General features: G+C 46.6%; 1 protein-coding gene and 1 pseudogene across 1 annotated transcript; both read left to right on the top strand.

The window, feature by feature from the left end:
- NOCT (nocturnin) lies at positions 1-24,504 on the top strand. Its single transcript, XM_066233101.1, has 3 exons — positions 1-578; positions 20,726-20,995; positions 22,090-24,504. Exons 1-3 carry the CDS (start codon positions 398-400, stop codon positions 22,923-22,925), a joined length of 1,287 nt encoding a protein of 428 aa, XP_066089198.1. The 5' UTR covers positions 1-397; the 3' UTR covers positions 22,926-24,504.
- LOC136321420 (U1 spliceosomal RNA) lies at positions 3,101-3,253 on the top strand (annotated as a pseudogene).
- Positions 24,505-27,366: the final 2,862 nt, after the last annotated feature.

Here is a 27,366-nt window from a genome sequence, read left to right as displayed (position 1 = left end):
TCTCCTCTACCACCATCAGAGGACGTCTCTCCTTTCTAAGTAAAATTACCTCGGTCTTTGGGACCCCAGCCTGGTCGCTCCGGGGTCTGGCCCCACGAGTTCCCCCTCCGGGGCCCGCTTGGTAGCGCTCGCTTTGTCAGCGCGTCGCGTTCATCGGTTACCCTCCAGGTCTGGTTCGCAGCCGGCAGTGCCTCCGCCGCCACCGCCGCCGCAGCAAAGCGCGCTGGGCTCCAGCCTCTCCCGTGGGCTCGCCTGCCCAGGACTCCTCCCAGGGTCTGAGCGGGGCGAGAAGGAGCTGGGAGCCTCCGCTCGGACCGTCCCGAGAGCCCGCTCACTCGGCTGTGCTCCGTCCCTCCGGCGCGCGAGGGACCACGCCGTGGAGGCAGCGGCGCCCGGCATGTATCAGAGCCCGCGGCGGCTCTGCTCCGCCCTGCTGCAGAGGGACACGCCCGGCCTGCGCTGCCGCCCCGGCCCCGGCCCGCGCCACCAGTCGTCCCTGCCGCCAGCCGCCGTCAGCCCAGCGTCCCCCCGGCTCCTGGCGGCGGCCTCGGGCGCGGCGACGTTGCGTCCCGGAACAGGTGAGTGCACGGCGGCTCCGGGCGGAGGACGCGCCTGGAGACGGCGCGGAATGAATGAATGGGAGCCGGGCTGCGGGCGGGCTGTGGGCTGTGGGTTGCGGGCTGCGGGCGGGAGGCTCCTGTCCCGCTCTCCGCTGCCCCCTGGCCTTTCCCTGCCTGGGACTTGCATCTGGAAATCGTGTTCAGGTTCATTGTGTTTGATCCTTGGGTGCCGTGCCTTCAAGATTTTTAGCCTGGAGCTACGTTTAATTTCCCCCTTTCTGAAGCCAAAAATGATTTGTGTTGGCTTTACGTCTTATTGCGCTAATTATGGAAACATTATGCTAAAAAAAAAAATCATTGAAAGTTACACTTATTTGACCACGGGGCTTACACGGCTTCTATGAGTGTTGTTTTTTTTTTTTTAAGTATGTTAACAATATTATAACACGGAATGACTCATATTACATCTGTTTGGATTTTTTTTTTTTTTTTTTTTTTTTTTTTTTTTTGAGCCTTCATCCTGAATACGTCATTCTGTGTCCTGGAGTCAGAGTTTGTCGAGATGATGCCTTCCTTTTATACATCACATACCTTGGACTTCCCCTCTTTTGCCACCTCGGTGGTTTGTGCCGAGGACACTACTGTGGCCACAAATTGCGCACAAGTTTAATCCTACTTTTAAAATGAGAAACTTTTTAAAATGAGAAACTCTCTTTCCAACTGGCGGTTACTTCATCACACACACAAAAAAAGTGTATTTTGGTTGTGCTCAAGTGAGGCTATTATTGCCCTTGCAGACATTTGTGTAACCATCGTATGCTATAAATATCTACATTTCGCTCCAAAAGTTTTGAAATCGTTCTAGAAAAACAAATTGAAAGAATGTGTTCAATGTGGCTTTTTAATTAATGAAAGTGATCATCAAAAATGTGACTGAAGCCAAGAGTACACTCTATTCAGATGACTGGCATATGTTAGGCTGAGGCATATACTTTTACAATTAGGATGTTCCACAGGTAACAGAGATTCTGAACTCTATATTGTTCTTTTAAAAGGGTGAACTTGACGGTCATTGAGATTTTTCCCTAGTTCTGTGGGATTGGCATACGGTGAAATAACTGTTAGAATGGGTACCACCTTACAACTTAGTTTTTTCTTCCTGACAGAAGTTTGTGAGAGGAAGTGTGTTAGGTTTGGGGTGGGAGAAGTAAAAGAAAACCAGTTGGTGTGGCCAGTACCAGCTTCCATAGAAGCCCTTCGGGGGAGAGTTTGTCCGTAGGTCCACCTGGAAAACACAGAGTTTGTGTAATACGTAGCTGTGCTGTTAGCTGAGGGAAAACATGGCACAGAAGCGTGTTCAGAAAACTTTATCAAGTCCTCTGAAACCACGTAGTCTTGCAGATAAGGAAATGATTGTGGTCCTTAAACTATTTCCGACGGTTATTACAAAATCTAGGCAACTTTTCTGTTTTCATGCATTTTTAGCTTCATCTACTTCTTAGAACACTAGTTCTCTCACTGATCACAGTCATAACAGAAATCTGCTGAATGTCTCACACACGGTAGGTACTTCTTTATAGGAGGTAACAGACTGTGAGCCTTAGTCTGCCTTTGAGGGTTTCACAGTTGCAGAAAGAAATAACTAATGAGATTAAACACCTTTTATTCTAAGAGATGAAGGTTTACATATGGCACAAGGGTGTAGGAAATAAGGAAGTCCCTTTCAGCCAAGGCCATATTCTCAGGCTCAAGAGGTTGCATGCTGCCCTGGCTGGGTAGCTAGCTCAGTTGGTTAGAGCATTGTCCCCATACGCCAACGCCAAGGTTGCAGGTTTGATCCCCAATCTGGGCACATACAAGAATCAACCAATGAGTACATAGACAAGTAGAACAACAAATTGATTTCTCTCTGTCTCTCAAATAATTTTTTTTGGTTTTTTTGTGGGTTTTTTTTTTACAGGGATAGAGAGAGAGTCAGAGAGAGGGGGGATAGATAGGGACAGACAGACAGGAACAGAGAGAGATGAGAAGCATCAATCATCAGTCTTTAGTTGCGACACCTTAGTTCATTGATTACTTTCTTATATGTGCCTTGACTGGGGGCCTTCAGCAGACTGAGTAACCCCTTGCTGGAGCCAGCAACCTTGAGTCTAAGCTGGTGAGCTTTTTGCTCAAGCCAGATGAGCCCGTGCTGAAGCTGCCGACCTCGGAGTCTTGAACCTGGGTCTTTCCACATCCCAGTCCAGTGCTCTATCCACTGTGCCACCGCCTGGTCAGGCTCTCAAATAAAATTTAAAAAATTTTTATAATTGAGTTTTCTTGGGGTGACACTAGTCAACATAATTATACAAGTTTCAGGTGCTGTATCCTATAACACATCTCTGCTCACCCTTCAAGTCGCCATTCTTCCACTTGCCCCTCCCCTAGCAATCACCACACTGCTGTCTGTCCGTGAGGGGGTTTTTTTTGGTGGGGGGGGAGGACATCTTTTTTTTTTTTTTTACTCTATTCCTCTACCATTTAAAAGTTTTTTTAACTGCATACTTACTTGGCAGGGGAGCTGCCATGATCAGGGAGGTGAGTTGCTCAGGACAAGGCTCTGTGGGTGTGCTGACCCCTGCGATTTCCCCAGATGTGGGAAACCCGACTGCAGAATTTGTGGTAGTGGGGGACAGCTTTTCCATTGTCCTCTGGGGAATAAAACAAAAAGAAATGTTGCATTTGAACTGGGCCTTGAAGCCTGGTTAGGATTGAAAGAGATCAAAAGGTTTTGTTTGGAAGAAGCCAGGAGCAAAGGGGTAGGGGGTGGGGCATGGATGCAGCAGCCTGAGGGAATGCACCTTGCAGAGCACCTTCCCCTGAGAGCCTCAGGGCCAGCATCAGGTGCTCTCAAAAACATGGAGGCTCATTGCGCTGCCTGTGTCTATTAAACAGAATCGTTATTGGTGGGTTCCAGATTCCATATTACTTAACAAAATAACTACCATAATAAAACTCCAGGTTACCCCCAGCCTGTGGTGAAGCAGTGGATAAATCATCGACCTGGAAAGCCGAGGTCACTAGTTCAAAACCCTGGGCTTGCCCAGTCAAGGCACATACAACAAGCAAACAATGAACAACTCAAGTGAAGCAACTATGAGTTGATACTTCTCACTTCCCTACCCCCTCTGTAAAATTAATACATTAGATCTTTAAAAGAAAAAAAAAATAACTCCAGGTTATTCTTACGTATCCCAAAGTTTAGACATGTGGCAAGAGAAGACTTCAAGGAGCTAAAAGCTACTGTTCTCTCCAGAGAGTCTTGAGGATTGGGGGGTATGAATAGTAAGTCCCAGCACCTGACCCCTTTCTGTGATCAATTCCTTCCTAACTTTGCCCCTTGGCCATCAGAGGTCACCGGAGAGATGACTACGGTCCTTTTTGGAGTCATCACATGCTAGTTACTCCAAAGTAAAGAGGACCTTGGAGATGATCTCAGTGTTCTGCCACCTTTTCTCACGAAGTGACTGCAGCCCCATAAAGAAACAGCAGTTGTTGCCTGACCAGGCGGTGGCACAGTGGATAGAGCATTGGACTGGGATGCGGAGAACTCAGGTTCAAGATCCCGAGGTCGCCAGCTTGAGTGCAGGCTCATCTGGTTTGAGCAAAGCTCACTAGCTTGGACCCAAGGTTGCTGGCTCGAGCAAGGGGTTACTCAGTCTGCTGAGGGCCCACGGTCAAGGCACATATGAGAAAGCAATCACTGAACAACTAAGGTGTCGCAACGAAAAACTGGTGATTGATGCTTCTCATCTCTCTCCATTCCTGTCTGTCTGTCCCTATCTATCCCTCTCTCTGACTCTGTCTCCGAAAAAAAAAAAAGAAATAGCAGTTGTTGCTTGACCAGGCAGTGGCGCAGTGGATAGAGCGTCGGACTGGGATGCGGAGGACCCAGGTTTGAGACCCCAAAGTCACCAGCTTGAGCATGGGCTCATCTAGTTTGAGCAGGGCTCACCAGCTTGGACCCAAGGTCGCTGGCTCGAGCAAAGGGTCACTTGGTCTGCTGTACCCCACCCCACCCCAGTCAAGGCATATAGGAGAAATCAATCAATGAACAACTAAGGAACCGCAACAAAGAATTGATGTTTCTCATCTCTCTCCCTTCCTGTCTGTCTGTCCCTATCTGTCCCTCTCTCTGACTCTCTCTGGCTCTGCCACAAAAAAAAAAAAAAAAAAAGAAATAGTTGTCACAGTCGCTATCCTGGACAAAATGCAGTCCGGAGTCATCGTGGACTTACAAACACTGCCCTCCAGGTCCCTGCTCCTCAGACAGTGGAGGGTTGGCTGGCTGAATGAATTGCTGTTCTTCACCACTGCAATGTGCTACTTTGCTCTTAGCACAATTTTAAGAGCAAATACCAGCTCATTTGAGGAGACGGCTTTATTCAGTATGTTCCCCAACTGAGGAAGCTGCTTAGGAGACAGAAGAAATGGGAAAGTGTGTAATTACCAAGCTCAAGCTCCTACAGAAATAAATTGCTTTCCTCATGGGAGAACTAAGGTATCATTTCCCTGTAGCGTTCAGTGGTAAGAGTTTGAATACTGCAAACTATCTGGCTTTTGAGTTAATAGCCATTAGTTCCACAATCCCATTCAACACACATACATGAACATTCCCAGGTCACATACACGCTGTCTCCTAACACTGGACTTCACCTAGAAGAAAATAAGATGCAATGATAATCGACTGACCTGCAAGCATTGAACACAGTGCATTTAAATGGCCAAATACACTGTCTCATGACTAATTGCAGCAGGAATTGAGAAGAAAGAAAAATCAGTGTGGCTGGATTTGGGGAGGAAACTTTGCTTTCAACAGGTGAAAGGAGGGAGAGAAGACCTCGCAGTGTCTGGAAGCAGGTGACAGGTGTGGGGGCAGTGACGAGCTCGGACAGAAGACAGGTGTTCCCGGAATCACCTGGGACACCTGTCACTATACAGTTTCTGCTCCTTCAGCCGTCTCCTGGACTTTGCTTTGGGGAGAAGCCAGGTGAGGTTGTGTGTTCACCAAGTAGCCCAGGTGCATTTTCCAGGAAGCTTGGGGAGTAATTTGTAAGCCCACTCCTTCTTTGCAAAGATATACTGATTCCTGGAAAGTTTGAGAAAACTGGGATCGGATTCTGGAAAAGTATTAATAAGAACTGCAAGCTTGGGGCCTAAGACATTTCAGGAGACCCTGGAGGAAGAATCTTGACCTGAACAAAAACAGGTGTTAAGAAAGAGAAGGAAAGGGAAGGACTTAGTGTATTTTTGGAAGTTTGGGGATAACTGGAGGTGGAAGTAACGGGCATGTGTGGGTGACCTACTTACAGAGTGATTTAGGGGGATAAATATAATGTCGAGGGTTTCTGTGATGTCCATGGAAAGGAAGTGAGTGAGGCAGTTCTGTTCTGGTTTCCAGGAAGGAGGAGGGAGGGAGGGAAGGAGGGAGGCAGAACAGTGCTGTGAGAAGTCACTACTCTTTTCACAATTCATAGACCTTGATCACCACTTGAATGGTTATTGTACTGGAATAAACAGATTCAAAGATGACATTCGCAGGTGTTTGGCTCTGTAGTAGAACCACCTGTAGTTTGATGAAAAACAGCTAAAAAAGTTTGGATTTATTTTTATTTTTAGATGGGGGGGGGGAATGGGCTTTCCCACAGGAAGGAGTGAGACCTCAACTGAAAAGCTAGCTGTCGTCTTGTCTCTGCGTGGTCTCAAAGTGACACTTGAAGCCTATCAGCTACCATGAGTTCATTGACGGGGATGTGGGCAGGAGCGCCCCGGGGAAAAAGCTGAAGAAAATTGTCACCATCAGAATTGACTGTTTCTGTCAAGTCCTTTTTGCTCCTTCCACTATCCAAAACAATGGGCGGGCCCCACTGAGATCTTCTGAAGTGTCACTGTCTGCAAGTGGCTGGGCATCTGGCCACTAAAGTATAGCCCAGGGGACAGCCACTTACTGACAACCCAGGCGGACAGCCAGGGAGGACACTTGTGTTGCTAAATTCTTAAGATGCCTGCTAGAAGCTTCTTATTAATAAAATTTCTTATTTTCTTAAGTCCCTGAAGTTACTGGCAGCCAAAATTACAGTAAAGAACTGTTGCAGCAGGATGTGTGGGTAGTGCCTGAGGCTTGGCACATACTCTCCCGCTGTCTTCCTGTCCCCTGACTGCACCCCCAGCACTCCGGCAGGGCCCTTTGCAGTCCACTGACCTGCCTGGGACTCATGGCACCTTGTCCAGCATCTGTGTGGAGTGAATAACTTCTCAGGTTCTAGTGACACCTCAGATATAATATATGATATATAGTTTTCTGTTTCCCTTTAACGCTTTGCTTTCTTGGATGTTAATTAACTGTCATAAAAAGATGGCAAGAGGAAGATGTCATCTTTCAAATGAGAGATGAGATTTAATTGATTTGGCTAAGATGTGTTTATTCTACACATGATTTCTTTCATGATTTTTTTAAATAAAAATTTTTGGCTTTTTACAGAGACAGAGAGTCAGAGAGGGATAGATAGGGACAGACAGATGAGAAGCATCAATCATTAGTTTTTCGTTGCATGTTGCAACACCTTAGTTGTTCATTGATTGCTTTCTCATATGTGCCTTGACCGTGGGCCTTCAGCAGACTGAGTGACCCCTTTCTCGAGCCAGAGACCTTGGGTCCAAGCTGGTGAGCTTTGCTCAATCCAGATGAACCCGCGCTCAAGCTGGCGACCTCGGGGTCTCGAACCTGGGTCCTCCACATCCCAGTCCGACGCTCTATCCACTGCACCACCGCCCAGTCAGGCTTTGTGGACTCAGTTTTGAGTTTCTTCAGGCTTCCTTCGGAAGAACCATGTTTCATTTCCCTTTGGTGGCTTGTAAATATTTTAGGGTTTGTAGATCGTAGATCTCTGTTACAGCCACTCAGCCCTGCCATTGTAGGGCAGAAGCCGTCCTAGATAACACATCAACTTAATTCATGGGCACTGAAATTTGCATTCCATAGAATTTTCACGTGTCATGAAATAGTATTGTATTTATGTGGTCCCCCCACCCGCCCCCAACTATTAAAAAATGTGCAAGCTCACAGGCAGCGCACATGCACAGGGCGCCAGGCAGATTGTGGACCCCTGGTCTAGAGGGAAGGACTCTGTGCTATCAGGATGATGTTCCTTTCAGCTTTCATATTTCCATTCATGCCTGTAAGAGATGCAGCATTTCCTTGAGTCTCCCAGGAATGTTACAGGTGGGCATTGTGTCCTGACTCACACCTGAGGTCAGAGTGGACCGCAGTTGTCCCACCAGCTTCCTTCCGTTCCTGTCTTCCCACATTCACTTCAGAGCATTCTGCCAGAAAAGCCCAGCTTGTGCAGGTGCTGGGCAGCCACCTAACGGCTGAGCACCAAAGAAACGTATACCTAAGCTTTTGTTGTGGAGGGGTTTCTTCTTCCGTGGTGATATTTTTCAGAGGCACCTGGCCTGCCTTGTTTGGAAAGCACTTTGGCATTCTAGTCTTTTCTGTGGCTGCTGCCTAGCAAAGAAAGGTCATCGGGATTGTCACTGTGTCTAGGTGCTTGTATTTTTAGACACATTAGGTTGAAAGTCCTGACCCTTCACTTGATATCTCTAGCAGTGCCACCCGGGGCGTTAGACCCTTCTGTACACTTCGTGCTGTGACAGCAGTGACGTCGGCAGGAGGAGGAGGTGGACTTCGGCCTCTGTGTATTCCCACGTGTGCTCTGGCCTGACTCGGTACAGTCAGAGATGCTGGTGGGCAGTCCAAGGTGCAGGCGGCTGTCTCCAGTGCCGACCTTGACCAGTTATGTAATCCCAAGGAAACTACATCCCTTTAACTGGGGTAGCCAGGACATGGTGACTCCAGGACCTGCTTGGGCTGCCGGAGGTTAACAGCCTTCTCCTTAATCCCTGTAAGCCAGCTTCACTAAATGGAACAGAGTGGCTACCACTCAGCCGGCCACTTAGGAAGTGCTGGGTGTGGCAGCAGTAACTGAATCCTCAGGGTAACCTAGTGAAGTAGGCTGCACTGACCCCGGGTTGAACAAACTGAGGCACAGAGAGGTTAAAAAAAAAAAAAAGTTGTTTAGCATTTTATTAGTAAAAGGGCATTTTATTAGTAAAAGGAGGAGCTGGATTTGAAACCAGGCAGCCTAACTTGAGTTGTGTGTTTGAACGTTTTGACTCTAGATCTGGAGCCCAGTCTTACTGGGCGAAGTTGAAGCTTCGACCATCAGGCACCGTCTGTGACTGGTGCTCAGTGATGGGCATTTGAAGGCTGGTCACTGGTGAAAATATCTGACCCTTACCAGAAAAGAGTATCTTCCTTAAACTGGCTCTTGGAATCATCCACTCTCCGGGACCCAGGAATTAATGTCCTGCAGTTTCACACTCTGCTGTAAAATAAAGCCCTGGGTTGGGTAAGCAAGGTAGACACACAGTCCCTGGCTGGGGAGTTTGGTCTGGTGAAAGGACAAGGCTTGTAGTTCAGATATCAGCATAGACTTGAAGAGAAACAGGCCAGCTGTAAGAAGGGCGACATGGACTTGATCCTTAAACCTGTGCCGGCAGGGGGGCTGGGAATCTTGGCTCATTTCTGCCACAAGTGTAAAGCGAAGCTACCACCTCTCCAGTATCCAGGCTGTTTTATTATGTCAGTAGTTCTCCTGTGAACAGTTTTGCTCACTGAGCTTGAAGGTGGTGGCCACGTTGATTCCGGCACCTACTCTAAGGAGCCTGGCGACGCCAGCTGCTGGCTTAGCTGCCTCCGTCCCGAGGTGGTTCCGCACGTGGCCGCCAGATGGCAGCATCGGCCTGCTCTCGCAGTGGCGCCTTCTGGTGACGTAGTCGTGGCCAGTGCTTGTGTACTTTACCGGTCAAGGTTTTCTTGGGCCGAAGGTTGGTCAGCTCCAGCAGCTTCCCAGGTGTGTACCCAGATAACCTTGGCTTTGGTTAAGTTAGGGGTTTTTAAATCGCGGGGGTTTTTTTGTTTGTGTTTTTTGTTTTTTTTTTGACAACCTACCATTTCAAGAGGCTGAGCACCAACTTCATGGTGAGAGCGGTGATGCCTAAACAGAAGCAGCAGCAATTGCTGAGTAACCGGGCAGCGTTGCGCACAGAGGTCCTTCTGCTGCGCTGTCAGGGCCACGGGGAAGGGGCCGTCGGGTTTGGGCTCAGCTGTCAGGGTTCTCATCCAGCATGCTAATCAATTAGTTAAGCCCTGGTCATCTCCAGCTGCTGGTGGTCTGCACTCCGGGAGCTGGGGCTGCGGTCTGCTTTTGCTGTAGGTGTAGTGATCGCATGTGTTCTGCATGATCTGAATTCTCTGCTGTCAGAGGCCATCTGTAAGGCCCAGAAGAATTACTTATTCCTTTAAAGTATAAGAACAGTGAGTATTCATGATAAGGCAGCGATTCCAAATGGAAAGACTCTTGCAGAATGGGGGCATGGCAAGGGACAGGATTGAGTGTTAAGTGGATAATAGCTAGGTGTAAGAAATAAAGGGTTTTAGCTGCCTGCTGCCTGTGTAAATTATATGACGTGTATCTCAGAGTGATGGCTGATACTTCTACTGAAGTGGCTCAGGGAAAAAGGAAGAAGTTTTGGCAAAAACCAAACAGAAAATGGGATCTAATAGAAAATACCCATATCCAAACAGACATAAAATTGGACCGAGAAGCCAGTATGAGTGCCAGATTCTGGCAGAGGTTTTGTATTTTTCAGTATCTTAATTACCTCCCGGATGAATTGTGTTATCTCGCCTCAGGAAATTGGCTGTCAGTGTTGAGCTATTCTGAACCTTTGACAATCTCTTTGAAGCTCTAAATGGCAACACCTGTTAAGGCATAAAAACTTAAGTAGAATGCTTTGAAATATGGAATCGGGCATGTGCTTATGTGTGAAGAGCTTTTTTTTTTTTTTTTTTTGGTTGATACTCTAAAAAAAAAAGTGAATGTTGTTTTTAAGAACTGGTGAGAGACAGAAACCTGTTACTAATTTATTTTTTTATCCTAAAAAGGGCACAAAGGTAGCTACCTCCTGGGATTGTGATGCTAGTTGAGAATATACTCAAAGCAAGCAGAATTTGTGAATGGTGCATATATTAAGTATTCAGTAGTCATAGCTGTACTGTCACCAGCATCATTCTTAGAAGAGAGGGGGGCAGGAAGGTGCCCCATAATGTTTAGCTTTCTTTTATTTTCCAATTTCAATAAATGGCCTTTACTGCACTGCAGGGGGCTTTTTGGTTGGTTGTTTTGGTGAGAGGAGGGGAGATAGTGAGGCAGACTCCCTCAATGGTGGGGGCCAATGCTCAAGTACCTAGCTATTTTTAGTGCCTGAGGCTGATGAGAGCCCATGGAACCCTCAGCACCCTTGGCCATGCTCAAACCAATCAGCTGTGGGAGAGGAAGGAGAGAAGGGGGAGGAGGGGAGAAGCAGATGGTCACTTCTGTGTGCCTTGACCTGGAATCGAACCTGGGACATCCATATGCCAGGCGGACGCTCTGTCCACTGAACTACCAGCCAGGGCCTACATTGGAGTTCTTTGGTTTTTGGTTTTTTTAATTTATTCATTTTAGAGAGAGAGAGAAAGAGAGAGAGAAGGGGGAGGAGCAGGAAGCATCAACTCCCATATGTGCCTTGACCAAGCAAGTGCAGGGTTTTGAACCGGGGACCTCAGCATTTTCAGGTCGACGCGTTATCCACTGCACCACCATAGGTCAGGCTAACATTGGAGTTCTTAAGAGGATCCAAGTCTTGGTACTGTGCCAGATCTGTAAAAATAGTATGTGAGGACTTTATAGTGCTCGCTTTTAGTTATTCTCTAGCCTGAGGGTTAATTCATTTGTCAAAGTCTGCATGCCTTCTTGTGATGTGAGATCCCTGCACCTCCAGGTGGATATGTTACATTTGCATACATTAAAGTTTATTCATTGTGAGGGATGGCTCTATTCTAAGGAATGTATAGAGTCATGTATCCACCACCCTAGTACTGCAGAGTGGTCAGATGACCCTAAATTCCCTCCCTCAATCTCTGACACCCACTAATCTATTCAGTTTTGCCTTTTCCAGAATGTCATGACCGGAATCACACAATGTATAGTTTTTAGGGTCTGGCTTCTTTCAGTTACAAAACGCATTCGCCCATGTTGCACGGATGAATCCTGCAAGTCAGGAGCTTTTAGTTATCGCTGCAGAGACTTGCGCTGTGTGGATGTAACCCAGTCATTCATCCATTATTAGCACAGTGAAGGGCATCTTGGTTGCTTCCAGTTTTTGCAATTATTAATAAAACTACTTACAAATATTTATGTGCATAGTTTTGCATGAACCTAAATTTTTCAGTTCACTCAGGTAAATACCTCGGGGCATGAGTTCTAGGCCATGTTAAATCTATTTAGATTATTAAAAAACTGCTCAGTTGTCTCCCTGAGTGGCTGTGCTTGAGAAGGAACAAACAGGAGTTTGTGAAGGATTGGTATTATTCTTATTTACATATTGGACAGACTGAGCAGTGAAGACATCGCAGCCTGGGCTTTTTCTCGTGGGAAGATTTTAGCCTAATAATTCGATGTCTGTGCTACCTGCCCTCGATGAACCAGTGCCACAGAGCAGAGGGGAGGAACATCAGAGTGGCACCGTCCTTACCTGAAGCTCCTGGCTTTCAGGAATACCAGCTTCCCAGCCTGTTGCCTGCCTTTGAAACAGCTGGTTTTGACAGTCCCACCCAGGTATATGGTTTGACTTCTGGGGAGAGGATTTGTCAACATCCCTGCACCTCCCCGGGTCCCCTCCCGCATCACCCATCAGCAAGCTGGCGTGTTCCTGCCTTCATCATCTCCAGCCACTATGTTTCTCTCCCCTGGGGGCAAATTTTCCTCAGAATACTTCCTGCTGTCCTGCTTCCATATCTCCCCACAACTCCACCAAAACTCTGACATCGCTATTGTTTGAGACGCCCAAGTTTTCCACGTTGCCAAGCCCAGATGTCCTCAGTCTTTATTCTCCTCGAAGTGTCTGTCCAGTAGCTCCTGACCCAGGATAGAACCACCTGCCCCATGAGCGGGCTCGCCTTCCTTTTCTCCCTTCTCTCTGGCCATGCCATCCTTACCAATTTCTGCCCTAGTCAGCCCCACACCTCAGTCCTGTGACCTCTTTTCTCTTTAAACTCACTTCAGGCTCCTGTGTCCACTAACGTCTCCCAACACCCGTGTCCAGTTTGCACCTGAACACGTCATGTCTAGCATGTCTAGTTGCCAAGCTCCTATTTTCTGCACACCCACCACTTCCTAACGGGAATGGGTAACTTCATCCCTCTAGTTGCCCAGCCGGCCACCTCAGTGGCCCTTTGATTACTCTTCTCACAGGCCATGTCCAGATCAGCAACAAAACTTGCCATCTCCAGTTCAGATGTATTCAGAATCCACCCGCTGTGACTGTGACCGCTAGCTCACGCTACCGGTATCTTTTTTCCTGGATTGTTTTAACTGTCCTCTAACATGTCCTACATTGGCCAGTGAGATTTTAATGTAAATCAGATTCTCATCCTGCCTAGTTTTCTCCAATGGCTGCCCCTCTCAGATAAAGACTGAGGTCTTTCAAGTGGCCTACAGGCCCTGTCTCCTCACTGACCTCACCTTCTAGTCACTCACTCTGTAGTAAGTCCCGCCAGTCTCCTCACCGTTCACCAGCCTCACCGGGCATGCTCCTCTCTCAGGGCTTCTGCATTTGCTGTTCTTCTGTCCAGAATGTCCTCACTCTGGGTCTACAGGAGACTGTTTACTGATGCATTTCCAGTGGGCAAGAGTCGTGTCTGGTGTCTCGTGGGTGTCTGTGTTTAAGCGAGGCAGGGGTGCTACGGTGGCTTTCTTGTTACTCTTGTCCATGCTGCTTGTTTGAACCCTATGATGCCCTAGCCCATTCCACGTAGTAAGCCTTTAGTTTTTCTCTCCTTAGTTCCTGTGTATTACTCTTTCTCCATTTACTTCCCTGAGGGAAGAGGTCAGCACTTACTTACTTGTGAAGTACCCCTCCCGAAACTCAGGTAATAGGGAGATAGGCATGTACAATTTACATGCCACAGAGTATCGCTGAGACTATGGATTAGATTAGATTGAGACTAGAGTTTTTCCAGTGACTAGCATCTCAGACAGTAAACTCACAGATGTGACCAAGCCCCAGTGCGTGGCGAGGGGAGCCTGGCACGTGGAGGTCCTTGGGTTTCCAGGGGAAAGGTGGACCAGTGGCAACATCTTTCAGGAGCATCAATGTTTCTCTGTCCCAAGTTCCTGCTTCCTGTGCAGTAGGCTGATTCATTCATCAGCTTCCAAGCACTTTAGTATTGGGAGGTACATCCTAGCTCATGTTGTTATTAAATAATGTGGTTTTCAGCCCATCATGAGGACTATCTTTGGGTTTCCTGTAAGACCTGAGGAGCAGAGACAGGACCTTAGTAAACATCCCCCTAACAACTCCCTTCTACAGTCTTTTATTCACAATGTAGCCTAACGGACATCCTTCTTGGATGAATGAATCTACAGTGAAATCAGGGCGATAGCTCTGATCCATTTCCAGTGCACCCTGTGCCTGAATGCTAATATCACACCTGACAGACACTGCCCATGCTAGGTCTCAAATGACAGAAATTAGTCATTTTGAGTGATACATGCAAGTTTTCTTAATAGAAATATGCGTTCTCTGGTGAAAATAGTAGGTATGTTTTTGAAATGGCTGCCAGTTCTAACTTAGATGCATATTCCAAATAAGAACTGGTGTTCTGAAGCCATGCCAGTCAAGGCCTCAGTACTTAGCCATGCTTCATCATGAAAGGTGGCAGAGCGAGAACATCAATTTGTTGTTCCACTTATTTATGCATTCATTGGTTGATTCTTGTATGTGCCCTGACCAGGGATTGAACCCCAAAACTTTGCGTATTAAAACAACGCTCTAGCCAACTGAGCTACCATGCCAGGGCTAAAGCTTGGTCTTGTGACAATAGATTTAATTTTTGAAAACTATTAAGTCTTTGTGAGTTCAAGTCACAAATAAGATAGATGATCAGATTTCATTACCTGTTCTTGGTCCAAAATGACTTAGCTTTTTTTTCTTTTGTATTTTTCTGAAGTTGGAAACGGGGAGGCAGTCAGACAGACTCCCGCATGTGCCCGACCGGGATTCACCCGGCATGCCCACCAGGGGGCAATGCTCTGCCCATCTGGGGTGTTGCTCTGTGGCAACCAGAGCCATTCTAGCGCCTGAGGCAGAGGCCACAGAGCCATCCTCAGCGCCCGGGCCAACTTTGCTCTAGTGGAGCCTTGGCTGTGGGAGGGGAAGAGAGAGACAGAGAGGAAGGAGAGGGGGAAGGGTGGAGAAGCAGATGGGCGCTTCTCCTGTGTGCCCTGGCCGGGAATCAAACCCGGGTCTCCTGCATGCCAGGCCGATGCTCTACCACTGAGCCAACCGGCCAGGGCCCAAAATGACTTAGCTTTAACGAGTGTTTTCCTTCAGGGTTATAACTAATAGCCTAGAAATGCTTTTCCAAATATGCACCCCCAAAAAGGACAAGGAATGACCGAATTACACTGTCCAATTTGCTTCACCTCACACTCACACAACAGCCTCACAATAATAACACTAATACTCCCACTAGTAATTATTACTGAAAGTTTAATTGAATATGCTTTTTTTTTTCTCATCCTGGTTCCTGCATTTCACACACACACCCTCGTCTTTTTGGTTGTACTAAATCTTCATATACTCACTGATGGATCACATAGCCATCATCTCTTCCTGTCCTCTCTCCTGTAACATCCTTTAGACTTGAATTTCTACGGAGCTTTGTGTTTAATGCTCACCACCATTCATCTTCGTATAGTAGTCTGTCTGGTCATTTTGGTCTGAAGCTTGTTCTCTAGTTCCAGGGATGGCAAATTTTTTCTAAAAGGTGTTGAATAATAACCTTTAGGCTTTGAGGGCCAAAAATGACTGACACATACTTGTGTGTCTGTGTGTGTTTCTGTATAACAACCTCTAAAACCATTCTTAGCTCAGGGACTGTACAATAATACCTCTGGCTGTGGTTTGCCAGCCCCTCCCAGCTTAGTGGTTTCCTCAAGCAGGGCTCTTAGGGTTAATGTTTCTTTTGCTGGATATAAAATTCGTGGGTCACATATAGATGAGCCATATTTTATGTCCTTACTGTTTTTGCCTAGATGCCCAAGGGGCTTTTTTTCTCTTTTTCTTTACAGTCCAGTTGGTGTTGGTCATTCTGGGTTGATATTCTCAGGTAGGTGGTGTGTTATGTAGTTTAGTAAAAAAAGACAAGACAAACCTTTATGTATTGGTGTTTGAAAATGTCCTTGATACATTGTTTAGCCTTATTTAATTTTTTCTTTTAAATCATTCTATTCCAGCTTTACTGAGGTATAATTAGCAAATAAAAATGACATATGTTTGGCCCTGGCCGGTTGGCTCAGTGGTAGAGCGTCGGCCTGGCGTGCGGAAGACCCGGGTTCGATTCCCAGCCAGGGCACACAGGAGAAGCGCCCATCTGCTTCTCCACCCCTCCCCCTCTCCTTCCTCTCTGTCTCTCTCTTCCCCTCCCGCAGCTGAGGCTCCATTGGAGCAAAAGATGGCCCGGGCGCTGGGGATGGCCCCTTGGCCTCTGCCCCAGGCTCTAGAGTGGCTCTGGTCACGACAAAGCGACGCCCCGGATGGGCAGAGCATCGCCCCCTGGTGGGCATGCCAGGTGGATCCCAGTCGGGTGCATGCGGGAGTCTGTCTGACTGCCTCCCTGTTTCCAGCTTCAGAAAAAAAAGAAAAAAAAATACAAAAAAAAAATGACATATGTTTGCCCTGGCCAGTTGGCTCAGTGGTAGAGCGTCGGCCTAGCGTGCGGAGGACCCGGGTTCGATTCCCGGCCAGGACACACAGAAGCGCCCATTTGCTTCTCCACCCCTCCGCCGCTGCGCCTTCCTCTCTCTCTCTTCCCCTCCCACAGCCAAGGCTCCATTGGAGCAAAGATGGCCCGGGCGCTGGGGATGGCTCTGTGGCCTCTGCCTCAGGCGCTAGAGTGGCTCTGGTCGCAACATGGCGACGCCCAGGATGGGCAGAGCCTCGCCCCTGGTGGGTGTGCCGGGTGGATCCCGGTCGGGCGCATGCGGGAGTCTGTCTGACTGTCTCTCCCTGTTTTCAGCTTCAGAAAAAAATGCAAAAAAAAAAAAAAAATGACATATGTTTAAGGGGTACCACATGATGTTTTGATATGCATATACATTGTGAAATGAATACCTCAGTCATGCTAATTAAATACTTGTCATCTCAGTTACCTTGTGTGAATGTGAGTGTGGTGAGATCATTTAAGATTTACTCTCCAAGATTTCAAGTATGTAATACTTATTAATTATAGTCACCATGTTATATATTAGAACTCGACAACTTAATTCATCCTGCATCATTGAAGCTTTGTGCTCTTACACTTTTATATTCATAGTTTTTGGTGTCTGTTTTGTTCGCAGGAATCACTGGTTTTCCTGTTACACCTGTTGTCATGTGTTGGCTCCCCTTTGCTTACAATAAGCACATACCACGTGCCCCTGGCTCGTGCTTCATCTCTTCACCCGAATTCTCCAATTCTGATATAGGCCCTTCTACCGGTTTCTTAATGACCTTCAGCTCACTTTGCATTAGTTTTGATTTGCTTCCTGGGCATGTCTTTCTGGCATGCTTTCATTGTCTGAACAGATGTTATTCTGGTCCATATTCTCTCTTATCTGAAGGTTTTCCTAAATTTTTAGAAGGAAGTGTTGTTCAGGGTAGTTTTTCTGGCTTCACTTTGGACTCTTATTGGACAACTCACCCTCTTTTTTTTTTTTTTAATTTTTTTAGAGGGACAGAGGGAGAGAGGGATAGATAGGGACAGACAGGAATAGAGAGAGATGAGAAGCATCAATCATTACTTTTTCATTGCAAGACCTTAGTTGTTCATTGATTGCTTTCTCATATGTGCTTTGACCGTGGGGCTTCAGCAGACCGAGTAACCCCTTGCTCGAACCAGTGACCTTGGGTCCAAGCTGGTGAGCTTTTTTTTTTTTTTTTTGCTCAAGCCAGATGAGCCTGCACTCAAGCTGGCGACCTTGGGGGTCCTTTCGCATCCCAGTTCGATGCTCTATCCACTGTGCCACCGTCTGGTCAGGCTCACCCTCTTTTTCATAGTCACTTTCACATACTTGTTTTGTTTTGTTTTGTTTTTCATAGTAACCACCCCAAAACTCAGCTTGCAAAGATAAGGTGTCATCAAAAGCATGTGGAACACAGACCAATCCTGTTGAAACTGAGCTGCACTGAGCTGGCAGTTTCTAGAGCCTGACAGATGTCAAGTATTGCTGTTTGTTTCCAAATTAAAATACTCCATTGTGCTCGTGGGAGTGTGGTGTGGTGCCCTGGGACCCTGTGGTCTACAGTGAGGCCTGTGACACTGAGGTCATGCTGATACTGCGGGTCTAGAGACCATACATGAAAAACCAGTAGGACTTTTACTGCTTAAAAAATAAAAATGTGGAAGTACAGAAAAGATGTTCTAAGTTGTGCGGGGTAAGGCCAGGGGCCGCTGCCATCGTGGCCATTCACATGCAGGTTCTAGGTTCTCACTGGATACAGGCAGACGTAAGAAACAACTGAGTCAGAGGATGGTGGGCCATTCTGTTTATTGGCATCTCACCAAGACAGGCAAGCCACAAGAGAAGCCGAGGGAAAAGCAGAAAACCCACTTTTCTCATGGAGGGCAAGGGATCAGGGAGAGAAAAGAAGTCGTCCCGCCTGCCCCTCTCGGTGGTGGGGCAGCCCGTCCCTTCCAGTAAACATTAGCTAGACAGTGGTCCCTCCCAAGCAGGAAGGCAGCCTGCAACCTCACAGACCACTGTAGCTGGCTGCCCAGCCCCCAATGCAAACTGTAAGCCAGTGAACAAAAATCATATTTACAAACTTATTTAACCAACATTCGGCCAGCCAAGAAAATTTCTTCCTTAGGACACTTGTACTTAGGCAAGCAGATTGATTAAAAAGAAAATATTCAAATCAGTTTGGAAACAGGTGTGTGTGTGTGTGTGTGTGTGTGTGCGCGCGCGCACAAGAAACAAATCTTGCTTGATGATGAACATACACTTAAATGTATGTGGGAAAATAGTTTCATTGCTTTAATCTAGTTTTCTTACTGAAAAAGAAATACTTGGAGTTGATGAAAAGGAGAGAGAGCATGCTTATTACATGCTTATTGGCCTTGATGTTTCAAGGACATTTGGTGGTAAATATTTGAATTTGCTTTTGTGACCTGCCACGATGAATTTGATTGACAGCTAGTTTCAGCTCTAGTCCATCAGCCTGCCAAATAATGTATTTTTCATGCTGTTGGGCAGATAAAATATATTCTCACTTTGTTAAAGATGGCACTGCCCATGTGGAAGCCCATCTCCCAGGTGATATTAGTTGCCCTTATGCTTGGAATGGGTGTAATTATATTAATGTGTGTTGGGGGCAGACTGTGGGCAGGCAGGATTCTTGTAGCCTGGAGCTTGGTTTTATGACTAAGCCTTTCCCACCCTTTTTGATGTGGGGTGGACTTTGTATCAGAGACTTCCCTATTTTGTATATTGGATTAAAGGTTTTGATTTCTACACTATAAAGTGGGGCAGACCGGGAGCTTGCTCTCTCGGTTCCTGAGATTAGCATTAGAGAGCAGAGAGCAGAGAAAGGCCACGAGGAGGAGGCCAGGAGAAGCAGTCAAGATGGCGGAGTGCTGAGAGAGAAGCCAGTTAGTGCAGAGTTCATGCAAAGAGAAGGAGATGGGGAACAAAGGAGAATGAGGCTGGTGAGCTAGAAACCTTTGATTCTAGGAAACTCGGATAAGTCAGTAGCTTTGTGAGCACTGAATGAGTGGGTTTCGGAGCCCAGTGCATGTTTTACTTGCCCACCGGGTGCAAGCTAGGATTAAAGATAATGGCCCACCAGTTCGTGGCCCTGTTGTTTCATTACCATCTGTCCAAATCCAATGCGAACCTGCATGGGCCAGGCAGCTGAGATGGTGGTCGTGGATACAGGCTTTACACATAGAGAAAATTTTCTGTCTTTCTAAAGGCGAAGAGAAGGATGTGGTAGGGAAATCCCGATGCCTTCATACCAAGATTCATCATGCACAGTTCTTGGAAGTAGTGCCAAGTGAAATTTGCCCTGACCTAGGCCATACTGAAGAAAAAAACCTGGCTGGCTTCTTAACAGCAATGATCTGCTTACAAGTGAGGCTGCAGGTACAACTTGGCAGTGCCGACTAGTGAAGGGTGTGCTCTGTTCTCCTTGGTGTCTTAGAATGATTGGGACAAAAGCCAAGGGCACGAGAATGCAGAAGACGGCGCACCCCCTGCACAGCGCCTCCCTTCTCCCTCCAGGACCCCAGGAAATGCGGGCAGCTGTCTCTTGCCCCTTTCTGCCTCTCAATCGCTGTTTTGATTTTTAAAAAACCTGGCAATTGACCAGATTATCAACTGTATTGCTCAGTGGGGGTTCACAGCTCTGCAGGAAGTGAGAGCCCTGCTTGGCAGTTAGTGTCTAAGAGAGAAATAGGAGATGGGTTTAATCCAGCCTTTTTTTTTCCCAGCAGAGGGGTCCGGACAGGACAGATAACTGCTCGGGCAACCTCCTAGAACCTAACCCCTTCTCCGGGATTAGGCCGGGATTTCTGACATCTGCCCCTTTCTAACATCTGCCTCATCACAAAGCTGGTCTTCCAGTTCTTATGTGACATGGAGAAGAAAGAATAGAGATTTTGTTTTAGCCATGCTTTCCTGAGACTGGGTTCCTAAATTATAAAGACAAATCATAGGGTAGAGGAGGCCATCAAGATCAAGGAATTTTCCCCTTAAAAGAATTATCTTAGTTCTCAAAGGCCAATTTTAACGGGTCTTTCAATGACCTGTCCTAGTACAAAGGGACAAGCTGGAAACTCCTTTAACCCGCCTCTGTGCTAGAGGCAGCATTGCCCTAAATTGAGGTCCTGACTTCCATAGACAGGCTTCCCCTCCTAGCTGAGCTGGTTGAAGAAGGAGGAGACAAGTGTGTAACCACTTTCCTTTCCCCTCCGGCAGCGTGTTCCATGGGAAACGGTACCAGCAAGCTGTACAGTGCTCTCGCCAAGACACTCAACAGCAGCGCTGCCTCCCAGCACCCAGAGTATTTGGTGTCGCCTGACCCAGAACATCTAGAGCCCATTGACCCTAAAGAGCTCCTTGAGGAATGCAGGGCAGTCCTGCACACTCGCCCTCCCCGCTCCCGGAGGGACTTTGTGGATCTGAGGACAGATCGCCTCAGCAGCCACCCGCCTATTAGGGTCATGCAGTGGAACATCCTCGCCCAAGGTATGCCCGCCGCTTTTGTGCCTGAGCAGTTGTTTGCGGCAACTGCCTTTCTGCTTCTGCTCATGCTGGTGCACTGACGTCCTCTACGTGGAGGCAAGAGGTGTGGGCAGATGGAGGGGTAGGATGGGGTGACGAGGGCAGCCTGAGCCCCCAGAAGGGGAGGTTAAGGCAGCCAGTCATCTAGTTTTCACCAATTCCAGGGACTTACTCCTTATCTCGTTTATAGGCTGTCCAAGCACAATGAGTCCCGTCTGCTTCCCAGCACATCAGAATCTAAGGGCCCCTTTCTGTTGTCTCCAGCCTCCAGCGCACAGCACTTAAGACAGCATGTGAAGGGAACGGGAGCTGCGCATGGGTGGTGGTGGGCCTGGGTGTTCTCATGGCCGGATTTCCATCCATTCGCATCTATGTAACTCCGAGACCGAGATGTCACTTCAGTCCTCTGCTTGTTAAGATGTAAGATTGTTCTTACCGAGAGGAATCCTTTCTTGGGTCAGCTGACTTAAAAAGATGTCAGTCAACTTCCTGTAGTATTCTCACGCAGCACTCAAAATTTTGAGAAAAAAGGGGAAAAGGCCAAATTTCTATCCTTTTCTCCCCTTACAGAAGGACATACTTGCTGACTTTCCAACCTTTGGTTCATTTCTTTTTCCCAGATGTTCATCCAAAAGTAGGAAAAGCTGTGCCTTTAAAACAGGCCCCATTCGTTCTGATTAGCATCGGGATTGATTCGTATAGCTTCTTACGGTCAGTATTAGAAGTATTATGTGGAGTTCAATATATATTTATTTCATCTGACAGTTTAGACCCCTGGTGGAACTGCAAAGAACACTATTTAAAGCTAAAACTTAAAATAGCATATCTATGAAATAGCTTTGATTAAATCAGTCGAGTGCCTCATCTGGGTGGTAAGAGACTTGAGTTGTAGTTTGGTGGGTTAATGTGGTTTAGCCGGGAAGAATCACCCACAACATCTGAAGCAGGAAGCACTGGGGGGGAGGGAGGGTGTCTCGAAGGCAAATCCAAGGAGACTCAGGTACAAGAAGTCTTGGTTCTGTAGTAGCTGACAACCAACCGGCATTTTTTCATTTCAGCTCTCGGAGAAGGCAAAGACAATTTCGTACAGTGCCCTATTGAAGCACTCAGGTGGGAAGAGAGGAAATGTCTCATCCTAGAAGAAATCCTCGCCTACCAGCCTGATATCTTGTGCCTCCAAGAGGTGGACCACTACTTTGACACCTTCCAGCCGCTCCTCAGTAGACTGGGCTATCAAGGCACGTTTTTCCCCAAGCCCTGGTCACCTTGCCTAGATGTAGAACATAACAATGGACCAGATGGCTGTGCCTTGTTTTTCCTCCAGAACCGATTCAGGCTGGTCCACAGTGCCAATATTAGGCTGACTGCCATGACACTGAAAACCAATCAGGTGGCCATTGCACAGACCCTGGAGTGCAAGGAGTCCCGCCGACAGGTCTGCATCGCTGTCACCCACTTAAAAGCACGGACTGGCTGGGAGCAGTTTCGGTCAGCTCAAGGTTGTGACCTTCTCCGGAACCTGCAGAGCATCACCCAAGGAGCCAAGATCCCCCTTATTGTTTGTGGGGACTTTAATGCAGAGCCAACAGAAGAGGTTTACAAACACTTTGCTTCTTCCAGCCTCAACCTGAACAGTGCCTACAAGCTGCTGAGTGCGGACGGGCAGTCGGAACCTCCCTACACCACCTGGAAGATCCGGACCTCAGGGGAGTGCCGGCACACCCTGGACTATATCTGGTACTCCAAACACGCTCTGAGTGTGAGGTCCGCTCTGGATCTGCTCACTGAAGAACAGATTGGACCCAACCGGCTACCATCCTTCAGTTATCCTTCGGACCACCTGTCTCTAGTGTGCGACTTCAGCTTTAATGAGGATCCTGATGAGCTTTCATAAAAGCTTATGTGTCTTTTTTAATCACAAGAGTCTTAATCGGGATGTTTCTGGAAACTGAGATAGGCTGAGAAGTTGTCTGAGGAAGGATCCCCAGTCTGTCTCCCTTCACGTTCAGTGTTTCCAGCATGTCCTTGGGAAGGAATCCCGCTGGTACATGAGCCTGTTCCATTAAACCCTACAGCACAAAGGTGTTTGCACTCCACTTTTGGCTTGTACAGTTTTTTTCCCCGTAGCATTACATTGAGATCAATTAAGGGCATTAAATTAGGCTTATTTTTAAGCTTTCAGGTTCATAATAATATATAAAAATTATTTTGAGTCTTCCACAATTAAAAAGTATGCAAGAGTGCCATGAACTTGTGCGGCTAGTAACTCTGTCCTGAGTGGGAAAGGCGCAGAATTAAGAAAATAAACTGCAAGAGAAATAGTGTGGGATCAGGAGGACTCTGCAAACTGATGGCAAGAACAGAGCCCGCTCTCCACCCCTAACCTTGCTTTATTTATAGGGCAGAGAGTCATTAGCAAATCAATGATATCACATTTCTAAGACAGACAACCCAAGAATTCTACCAAGTGCAGAAAACCCCCACCATACATAACATCTTAACTTCACAAAACAAAGGACTGCCTCAGTCTTTCTGAGGACATGGGAGATAGGAAGAGTATAAACAATCCAGCACCACAGCTAACATAACATGGAGGTGTGGAAAAAAACAGCCTTTAGCAACTTCACTAAGTGAGGTGGGGGGTTGGGCAGACTGTCAGCTTACTGCCCGTTCCCCACACCTCTCTGTCCCTCAAAAATCTAAACCACTAAGACCCTGTTGGCTTGCGGTCCCCAGCACAGGAGCAGTTTCTCTACACAGTATTCCAAGTTATTTTATTTGTGGTTCTATATGTCAAGATGTGCGTGGCAATATTTATTTTTTATATCTGTGTAAAATTAAATTATAAACATTTGAAAGCCATGCAAAACATAAGTTATAATTTATAGTAGTTTTCTTAAGGCTTTAAGGTGTCTTTATTTGGGGGTCTAACAAAATAGTATATAAAGGAACTGTTTAGCCTGGAGGCCCCAGAGTTTTAAGTAGGACTTTAAGGTCTTAATAATAATTCTTTTTGTGCCTCCACGTTCCCCCCATTATTATATTTCTTGACTCTTCAGGAATTCCATGGCCAGTCCATCTTCATTAACCACTATTAGGCATGTATAGTTGTCCATTGTAATGCTACTGGTGTCCATTTGAGGTCCCTTGGTGTCATTATTTTTACTGGATTGGGAGCTGTGATGTGGTAGTGGCTAGGAAAGTCAGCGGGACCTTCCTTTCAGAGATGGGAAAACTAGGAAGCCTGTCATGAGGCCATCACTGGAATTTCCTACTACAGCCAGGTGACTGGCTCAAAGCCCCAAGAAAGAATGTAAAAAGACAACCTGGAATTCTCTTTCATTGGGGAAAAAAGTGAGAGGTGACAGGTGGCACCCCTTCCAAACAAGATCCTAACAAATAACCTACTGGTAATAAATTATTTTAATCCATGAGTTGTATATATTTAAGATTAATAAATGCCCTTTTAAAACGTACTTCTAATATCTCGTCTTTTTAGTCCAAAAAGAATCCGATCTTTTAATACTGTTAACATGGTGGCTCTTTAAAGTGGACAAGGCGGATCTAGATTATAGCTGCACCATGAAGGTATCTTTGCTGTAGTTACTTACATATGTATCTCATATTGCCAAGGTTGGAATTCCCAAAACGGTTCACCCAAATACTCTGCATTGGAACCACTTTTGAAACAAATGGAAGTTCGCAGTGCATTGTATACATAAAATCTTGGGGCTACCTGGTAGGAATGACAAGGAGAATGAACATCTGTACCGTTTGGTTCAAATCTTAGCATGACCAATTAAACCATATGTTGCTGAGAAACACAGTACTAATTAGAAAACTTATAAATGGGCATTAAGTATTATTTACTCCAAAGTACTCCAGCCTGAAGAGAATTTATAACAACAGCTTTGAGTAAGCAAATATGAATGAGAAAGGCAAAATATTTTAATTTCAAATGTCCACCAATACAATTACCTACCACTTAATGATAGGGACACGTTCTGATAAATACACTGTTAGCTGGTTTCATCATGTGAAAACCATAGTGTAGTTACACAAACCAAGAAGGTATAGCCTACTACACCTTTCCCATTTAGGCTGTGTGTGTGTGGAAGGGAATAATGTTCCCTCCATCCTTTTAGGTTCTTGGTTGAGATCCCTGTAATAAAATATTAACAGGAGAAAAAGTTTAAAAACATGTCTACACCCAGTATACATGGGAAAAGACCCAGTAAAACTGAGTAACATCAAAATGGCTGAGGCCACCACCATGAATACCGTCTTCAGCTGAAATCAAGACGCTAGCGGAAGTGGGGAGTCAGCTGTGGGAGGTTACCAGGAAAAGCACAACAAATAAGAGTGAGGTTGTTGTGCAGGGCAAGGAGTAACAGGTTCCTGGCAACATCATTTATTGAGCTTAGAGGAACAGACCTTGGGGGGAAGAGTTCAATTGGACATTAAGGAACAAATAACCAGCTGGCACTAGATAAACCCATCTAAGGCTTCAAGTCTATGCTAGACCAATGTGTCTGGCAGTAAAAACAAGCTGGGGTGAGATTCATTATGTTGAGGCAAAATCGTAAACATTTAATAGAGGGCTTGCTATTTGACAGGTATTGGTTCCAAGTCCTTATCGTTATCTCAGTTCTTAAAACTACTCTGGGGAAAAGGGCCCCATGGATCTAAATGGGAAAGGTGAAGGAAAGCCGAGTCCACTCAGGTTGGTCAGCAAATGGAAAACCGCAAGAGGGGTGTTATGGAAAACCAAGAGAATTTTTTTTTTCCCTGAAGCTGGAAACAGGGAGAGACAGTCAGACTCCCGCATGCACCCTACGGCCCTACCGGGATCCACCCGGCACGCCCACCAGGGACGATGCTCTGCCCACCAGGGGGCGATGCTCTGCCCCTTGGGGGGGGGTCGCTCTGTTGCTACCAGAGCCACTCTAGCGCCTGGGGCAGAGGCCAAGGAGCCATCCCCAGCGCCCGGGCCATCTTTGCTCCAATGGAGCCTTGGCTGCGGGAGGGGGAAGAGAGAGACAGAGAGGAAGGAGGGGGTGGGGGTGGAGAAGCAAATGGGCGCTTCTCCTGTGTGCCCTGGCCGGGAATCGAACCCGGGTCCCCCACACGCCAGGCCGACGCTCTACCACTGAGCCAACCGGCCAGGGCCACCAAGAGAATTTTAAGAAGGCTGAGGCACAAGATCATTTAAAAAAAAATAGTTTGTCTTGACCACTGGGTTATTGGAGACCTCAGTGAGAACTGTTTGAGCCAGAATTCAGACTGCAAGTTACCCAAGAAAAGACAGTAATGGGCCACCAACTGTTGGAACAAGGAAAGCAAGATGTGAAAGGGAAGGAGGCCCCGAGTCAGGAAGGAGGCACAGCCTCTGTCCCCTTCCAGAGACGGCAGGAAGGCTGGATGCTTGAATAAGGCGATGGTCTTCTGTTCTATACAGCAAGGGTTCCAGAGCAAGGGACAGCAGCGCCTGGCCTCCACATGCTCTGTAGAGGTGTACTGGCCATTTGGTGAGCAGGGTGGTGAAGGTGGGGAGGAGGCCTGAGGAATAAATGGCCAGACTACTGATCGCTGTTCAAAACCTGGTGAGGCTGGTAAATATAGAAGCATCCAGCTATTGTCATGTGGTTCTTCTCCAATACTCCACACAGAAAAATCAAGTATAATGACTTAAGGTTCAAAAGGATTGTGATAAAAGCCATACAACTGGTAAAGTGAATCACCAGAAACCCTTCGATCAGTATATACTGTCAACATGTTTCCAAATCTAGGCCATAGATGTACTTATTCTGAAAGATACACAAAAATGTTCAGGTAGAGTGGTGGAGGAAGCTAGATAACTGGTTTAACCTAATTAGAACCATTTATTTTAGCAAAAGGGGAAAGAATTACTAAAAATTTAAGTTTCTTTAGCAATCCTCCACAGCACGTGACCTATTTTTAGCAAATGTTACAAAAATCAATAAATGTGTCTAACATGCTCAGCATTTGGAGAGGGGTATAGGTATGGTAAAATCTATAATTTGTCCTACAATATTATGGAAGATGTGACTCAACAAATGAAACTGCAGGACAAAAAATACAATTAATTGCCAAAGCAGAGTACAGGTCTCGAAAGCTGAGATACTTAGATAATGTTTAAAGAGGTAGATATTGAGATTAACTATCAAATGGGGTAAGAATCAGGTGAGTTTTTCTTTGAGCTTTTATTAAAAAGTTATCGGGTATGTTTACGGAAAAGAGTACAAAGGGAACTGTTATAAAAATCTTTTGTCAACTTAAGTAGTATCAGATGAAATGCACAATTAAAGGCCACA

The sequence above is a fragment of the Saccopteryx bilineata genome, chromosome 1 (genome assembly GCF_036850765.1).
Source record: "Saccopteryx bilineata isolate mSacBil1 chromosome 1, mSacBil1_pri_phased_curated, whole genome shotgun sequence".
NCBI classification, from domain to species: Eukaryota; Metazoa; Chordata; class Mammalia; order Chiroptera; family Emballonuridae; genus Saccopteryx; species Saccopteryx bilineata.
The sequence above is the reverse complement of the archived record's forward strand: the minus strand, read 5'-3'. Positions and strand labels throughout refer to the sequence as shown.

Excerpts from the sequence above, each read along its gene's own strand:
- NOCT (XM_066233101.1), top strand. The coding sequence starts at position 398 with ATGTATCAGAGCCCGCGGCGGCTCTGCTCCGCCCTGCTGCAGAGGGAC. Across the intron at positions 579-20,725 it reads GACGTTGCGTCCCGGAACAG|CGTGTTCCATGGGAAACGGT; the intron begins GTGAGTGCACGG and ends CCCCTCCGGCAG. Across the intron at positions 20,996-22,089 it reads GTGGAACATCCTCGCCCAAG|CTCTCGGAGAAGGCAAAGAC; the intron begins GTATGCCCGCCG and ends TTTTCATTTCAG.